General features: G+C 39.6%; 1 protein-coding gene across 1 annotated transcript in view; it reads left to right on the top strand.

Moving 5' to 3' along the window:
- Positions 1-964: 964 nt before the first annotated feature.
- The window catches only part of PHEX (phosphate regulating endopeptidase X-linked), a 95,784-nt gene continuing 89,809 nt past the window's right edge, over positions 965-6,939 (top strand). The window contains exons 1-2 of the mRNA XM_063182458.1: positions 965-1,598; positions 5,693-5,761. Coding sequence (XP_063038528.1) covers positions 1,487-1,598; positions 5,693-5,761 — 181 coding nt within the window. The 5' untranslated portion in view covers positions 965-1,486. The remainder of the gene's footprint in view (positions 1,599-5,692; positions 5,762-6,939) is intronic.

The following is a 6,939-nucleotide window of genomic DNA, read 5'->3' as shown; positions in this document are numbered from 1 at the left end:
TTCCTGTTCTGCATCAAGCAGGGAATGCCCTCTTGGAACTTCCTGGTGAAGAGGGACAGGAATAGGAACTCAGGGCATTTTGTTTGCAGGGCACCAACAAGGCAGTAGAGGGGGATGAGAAGTTTGGATTTCAGGACCTTCAAACTCTAAGTCTTCTTCTAGGTAAAGTGGGCTTTCCCTTTAGGTTGATATGATATCCAGGACAACTTGTGTGCAGGTACTCACATGGAAAAAGGTTTCAGTCTCCAGGCTGATAACTGCCATTACACACATTTTGTGACACGTGTATGTCTTTCTTCTCTCTCTACTTGTGCAACTTATTATCAGGATGGTTGGGGGCTGAGATAAGGACTTTTTAGTCCTCATGAAAGTAAGTAACTCAGTAACATAAACTGGTGAGAACATGAGCCTGGTGCTGCCTCTCCCTGCCTCCTTACGTTTAGTGTGAGAGTCCAGCTCTCGAGAAAGCAAGAGCTCCTCAAAGGGCTGAATGTCACACTCAGCTCAGAGAATTCGCCCTGAAATGGCTATTTTTTTACTTGATGAATGGAGAATGTTTGCTAAATTGAGGGGACTCCAAGTTTACTCCACTGAGAAATCTATATAAAAAAGATATTTTTTTTAATCCCCTACCATCTTCAAGTGCCAAATAGATACTTTTCCACTAAGCTTATAGTAGTACTTGACTTGGAAGCATAGGATCATCTCTTAAAATGTGTTGTGTACCAGCAAGCACTGAAATATCTTGCCTAGAAAAAAACAGATCTAGCTTTTAAAGCAGAACTTTTCTGTAGGTTGGCTGATTATTGCTTTGTGCTGCTTGACTGTGATTTTTGGCACACAGTGTCACATACCAAATTCCCGAAATAAAATGCTACATGATATTCTAAGAGTTCTTAGGAAGCTTTAAAAAGGGATTTGTCTGCTGAGTGGGTACCTCTTCTGAAGCCAAATGATGCAGCAGCAATGGTTTGAAAGGAGAAAACTTTAGTCAGCAGATAATTAGTCTTTTTAAATAAGTGCAAGGGGGAAAAAAAAACCCTTCCATCAGACTTGTGTTTGTAGAAGTTGTCAGCAATCCTGCTTTGATTGGGGAGGGTGTGCAGCCCTTTGAATAGTTAAAACATCTGTTCAGCGACGTTGTGAAATGCTCGTGTTGGGAACCCCTGATAAGGGGGACTGCTGAGCACTTGGCTCCTACAGGCAGCAAGGGCTGCACTAACTGTGGCCACTGCTTGCCTTTCCTCCTCCTGGGCAGAGCACAACGTAGGACACAGCCACTATTTTCCATGTGATTTTGCTTTGAGAGGCAGAGAGCAGGAAGTGCCTAGGAAATGGTTCATGACAGAAACCTGGAGTTTTAAATAGGAGAGAAGAGGAGGAGGAGGAGAGCACATGGGCACAGTTTGTGAACATTTTAAACACTGACACAGCAGCAGGGGAAAACCAGACTTCTGAGAGAGCAAGCACCTCCCGAGCTGTCCTGATGGAAGGAGAGACAGTCTCTGAGGCCAGGGGAGCAGGCAGCAAAGCCACTCGGATCGCCCTCGGTGTCTTTGTGAGCGGCACTGTCGTGCTTGGCACCGCTCTTTTCTTGGGTAAGTGAAAGCCCTGACACTAACCTGAGCACAACCTCCAGCCTGCCTGCTGGGTGCCCGTGTTTGTGTCTCACAATGTCTTTCGGTGAAAATCTAAATATCTTTTTCTTTCCCCTCTTTTTATATTTATCCTGGAGGGGATATGTGTCAGTAAAGGAGTTCTTGTTGTGGGAATGCTAGAGCTGGGGGATGCAATGGGAACTCATGTAACATTTTGAATGCTGAATTTAAATTTGGATACTCAGTTGAATGTGTTCTGACCAGACTTGGGTTCTTCCACAGGACAGAGAGAAGCAGGTGAGATTATGCTGATTACGGATTCAGTGGTTGTGACTGATGTGGAATAATATTCTCTGTTTCCTGAAAATGAATCTGTGTAGTGCGTGCATTTTATGGAATCTTTTAGAGTTTTCCTTCATTTGGTTTTCATTTAGGGCTTGACTAAAACCCCTGTAGAAATCTTCAATAGTGCATATGTGTGCACATATTTTAGATCTTTCTGTTCTTCTATGATGAATTGCAAAGTTGCCTTTACAAAAGTCATAAAGAGTGCATCTAGGATGAAATTGAAATATTTTTGTTAGATATATAAGCTGTAACTAGATGCAACTAAGAAGGAAATAGTTTTTCCTCTCCCAGATTTGGAATTAACTGTAGATTGGTTTTGTTAGCATAACTTGAAAGCATATGCGTACACTTTTGAAATTATGTGTAGAAGTATAAATATGCCCAGAAACTCCAAGCAAAGAGGAAACTGTGTTTTATCCTGTAAGAACTTTGCAGAGTTGGATCCTCTTTTGGAGCAATTCTGCCCAACTTTTTGTTTCTTTAGACCAACACAGATTTCCCCAGATTGGTGGAAATCTTGCCTCTAAGTGTATCTTTTTCTTTCATCCAATCCTTTATAATCTTGTTTGAAAGATCTGCTTTGTTTGCAGTCACAAAACAATGTCAGGTTTTCCATAGAATATTTAAAGCAACAGGCTCACTCTTGGTTAGAGCTCTTTTGCTCTTGAGCAATTTCTGCCACATTTGCAGGAAAACAACTCCTGTGTCAGTGATCCCATTCAAGTAAACTTTTTATAACCATGAGTGAGTTTGAATCTTCTAATTTCTAGATAAAAGAAAAAAGTTTTTCCCTTAAAAAATGCAGTATAAACACCAGGGAGTAATAATGGAGAGACCTTATTTCTTTTTACCTTCACTAGATTTGTTTGTTTGTTGCTTAGAGCAATAAAAGGAATTGACGTTTACCATCACAGCTTCTCAGAGATAGAACTGCTTTATCCATAGGCAAGTGTGAAAATTCAGGCAAATATATTGATTCTTGCAGACAGTTTTCCAAGTGTGCCTGTGGCATGTTCTGTAGGCAGCAATTCAATATCAAAATTTTCATTGGCATAACTGCTAAGAAAATAAAAATGCTGGCCTTGGGACAGCCAAAATGCTTTTAGGATTTCTTTGGAAATGGTCTGAAATTTCCAACCTAAAGAACCAAGGAAAAAAAGTTAAATTGTTGTGGTTTAACATTTTTTCAATTAGATGTTTCCACACTTCATTGTGACATGGTTTTGTTTGTAAGTTTGAGCTAATTTTTTTTTTTAAGTTTTATTTAACTGTAGAAATGGACATCATTCTTTCTGTCCATATTAAACACTTCAGGCGCCTCAAGATGTTCTTTTTTCTTCAATTCTCATTTAGTCTGCAAAACTTATTGTTTCTGATACACCTGAAATTAATTTTCCAGCCTGAGGAGTGAAAAGTAGCTTTCTCCTGCTCTCTTCTTCTCATAGTTCCTACAAGTCTAAGGAAGATGTGGGAGAATCAGGTATTGTTAATTACTGTTCCTTGCTCGTGCTGGCTGTGATCTCCCTGTGACTCCAGTGGGGAGCATTGCTGGGGTCCTGCCTGTGGCACTCTGGTGGGAGTCCTGTGACAGGACAGGAGCCACCCCCTCCTTGGAGGAACCAGATTGCTCTCCAGTGTCCTTGGGTGAGAAGTCAGGCAGCTTTGAATCTCAATTTGAGAGCCTCTTCTACAGACTTGGTGGAACATTCACCTTATTTCCATCTGTACATTTGTATTATTTTCCTTTTCCCTTATAGATTTATTTTTTTAAACTCAGTTGTGGAGTGCATTTGCTTAACAATCTGGAAACGGGCTTATCAAGGAGGAAGCTAGGATGCTGAGGGTTATAACGATGACTCTTAAGTAATAATTTTGTGATTAGTTATCTTAACAATAAAAAAGGCAAGAGAAAAAAACTGTGCAAAGTTTTTTCTGTCAAAATTAGCTGTTATTTAAAATGGAAATGTTACTACCAAAAATTTATTCTAATTATAAAATTGTAGGTGTCCCATTGAAATGGTATTTTGTGTTTGTTCAGAAGTATCAAAAGCACAAGGGCTGCCTCAGATTAAGCATGAAATTATGTCTGGGCTTTTCCCTCCTTTCTCTGCTTTGTTGAGAAAAAAGTCTAGCAAGCATTCAAGACCTGGATGGATTCTAAAGGACTAAATTCTAATCAGGGGAAAAGGTGAGTTGGGAGGAGTGCAGCACTTAATTAAAAGGGACAGTATCTATTATTTGTAGTTCATCTTTGTAGTGGCTCAAAATCATATTCTGGAGATCTCCACTTCTCTATTTTCTCCTGGTTTTCAATATTCCAATTACAACCTTTGCATGCCTCAAAATCTTGTGTATTTCTTGGCTAATTGACAGAGGTGTTTGAGGTGTTGTGTTTCACTAAACCAATGAAAGCTGCGGAAAAGCTGTCCAGAAATAGTTTTACATACCCATTTTTTGAGAAACTTGGATTGAAATCCAGCCATTTCTGCTATTAATTGCCATTAAAACTGTGAGACTGGAAGAGAGGAAAGAGCTTTTTATTCAATTCTAGCTTTAGGACGTTTTGCAAAAAAATTTTCCTGGGCTGAAATGAAATTTCAAATTTTTCTATCACTTTAAAACAACATATAATTACAGCAGAAATTGCTTTAGAACTATCAGCACTGTTAAAGCTATGGTACCATAATATATTCCATTGTTGGGTTTTTTCATTCAGTGTTATTTGCTTTTTTTGTTTTTGCCAGGGACTGTTATTAAGATAATGGGTACAATGAGACATTTCTTTATGCCTACTGAGCACATCTAGTGAGAGCTATTTCACCTATCCCTTGGGATTCTCCCTTCCTAAACGCAAGTATTAATTATCTGCATATTTGCTGCCTGAGAGCAGTGTCTGAAATTAGCAATTCCTGTGCTTAAATTTCAGTGGCAGTTGTAATACATGTTTTTAAAAGATGAGCGAAATTAACTGAAAATTTCATAGCTCTTCTCAGCAAGGCTTTGGGAAGCAAATGCAATTACAAAACTTACAAGACAATTCAGACAGAACCTGGGTTGTGCCCTATAAAGCACAGCTATCCTTGTGCCCATTGCAGTCTGCTCTGTTCCAGGCTGGAATGAGGAGGCCCTGGGAGGGTCCTGTAGGTGCTGGGTTGTGCTGGGCAGGGCAGTGCTGCTGCAGGGCAGGGTGGGCAGCACAGCTCAGGGGAGCTCTGGAAGCCCTGCAGAGGGTGGGGAGGCTGCCCCGTGGTGCATTTCCAACCGTGGAAGGTGCAGCCTGGTCCTGTGCAAGGTCTCTGCCCATGGCAGAGCATTGGAATTAGAGGATCTTTAAGGTCCCTTCTGAGCCTAGCCATCCTGTTCTCCTGTATTTCCAAGCTCTGGAGGATGATAACAATGTGAATTGTTTGTATGTGGTGGTGCTCACTGTCAGGGAGTAGGGCTGAAGTGATGCTGCTCCAGGCACTGTGCACAGACAGCCCTTGCTCTGTGCTGCCTGTGAGCAAAGAGGGGCAAGGAGAAAGCAGCACTAGGAGGGGAAAGTTATTTGTACAAACTGCAGTATTTACATAATATATATTCTAAATATTTACTTAATATACATTCTAAGTGCTCTAAATCAGTGCAGTCAGAGAGGCACTGGGACCAGAGGCTGCACTGATATTGGAATGATTGAGTACACAACATTTGGCTGCAGCTGTCAAAATTCATTGCAAATGATCTCATTATGGTTTTCTATTTTGCAGTTAGCCAAGGTCTTATAAAGTTTCATCCGAAGCAACAGTACTGTTTGACTGCAGAATGCATTGAAGCTGGTAAGCAGCAATTTTATCTTCTCAATTATATCATGATTATAGTATGTTAATGAGATATTTGTACCATTTAATTTTTTTCCCATTATACATTTTACTCAGAAAGCTCAGTTAATGAGGGAGAAAGAACGACAATCCCAAACTTTTTAGAAAGTCAGTCCTCAAGTTGCTTCTGTTTTGTTTATTTTGTACAATTAAAATTCGCATTTTAATTTGGTCTAATTCTACTAGTCTAACTAGGTTGACTCAAAGTTTCCCAGAGGGGTTATTTTCTTTTTTTTTAATAGGAAAAAAAATGTTGAGTGACTTTGAGTGACTAGACCTTCAGGAAGATTTTGTTGCTTCCTTTCCAGTTATCAGAAAACTAGCAAGGGTATTGTTAAGCAGAGAGATGCTTTTGTACCAGATCTGGCACACATTTTATATGATTTTATATAAAAAGAGGGTAGATTCAGACTAGTTATATGGAAGAAAATTTTTAGGTGAGGATGGTGAAACACTGGCACAAATCACTCATAGAAGTTGTGAATGCCCCATTCTGGAGGTGTTCAAGGTCAGATTGGATGGGACTGAGCAACTTGGTTTAGTTGATGATGTCCCTACTTTTTTAGAAGGTTGGACTAGGTGACCTTTAAGGGTTCCTTCCGAGCCAAACTATTTTATGGTTTTATGATTGTGTATTGAAAAGCTACTGAGTCTTGGACTTGTCAGACTGATCTCTCTCTTACCACCTCTCTTTCACTGACAATAGTAACTGGTAAGGAAAATGGAGCTGAAAAATGGAGCTGAAAATGCTGACAATCTTTTTCAATGAATGGTAGATCAGAATTTGATTTGTTTTCTTGTGCAGTATTCAGCTAGAGGTAAACACTGCATGGTTACTGAAATGCTAATCACAATCTACTTAATATGTATCACTACTAAATTCCTCAGGCAATTAATTCTATCATGACAACAATGGAGAGCCTGTCTTCAAGTGCCTGGCTCCAGCAGCTCATGTTCATGTAGTGCTAAGTTCAGTCGTCATTGCTCTATGTCTCTCAAGAAGATTCATTGCAGATATTTTGTCTTTTTTGTTTGTTTGTTTGTTTCTCATTAATCATAATTTCTGGACTGTAGCCCTGCCTAATTCTCTATTTATAAAAAAGTGTTCCACAAAATCTATGGGGTATTTTTTTTTA

The sequence above is a fragment of the Melospiza melodia genome, chromosome 2 (genome assembly GCF_035770615.1).
Source record: "Melospiza melodia melodia isolate bMelMel2 chromosome 2, bMelMel2.pri, whole genome shotgun sequence".
Lineage (NCBI taxonomy): Eukaryota > Metazoa > Chordata > Aves > Passeriformes > Passerellidae > Melospiza > Melospiza melodia.
This window is presented reverse-complemented; position numbering and strand designations above follow the sequence as displayed.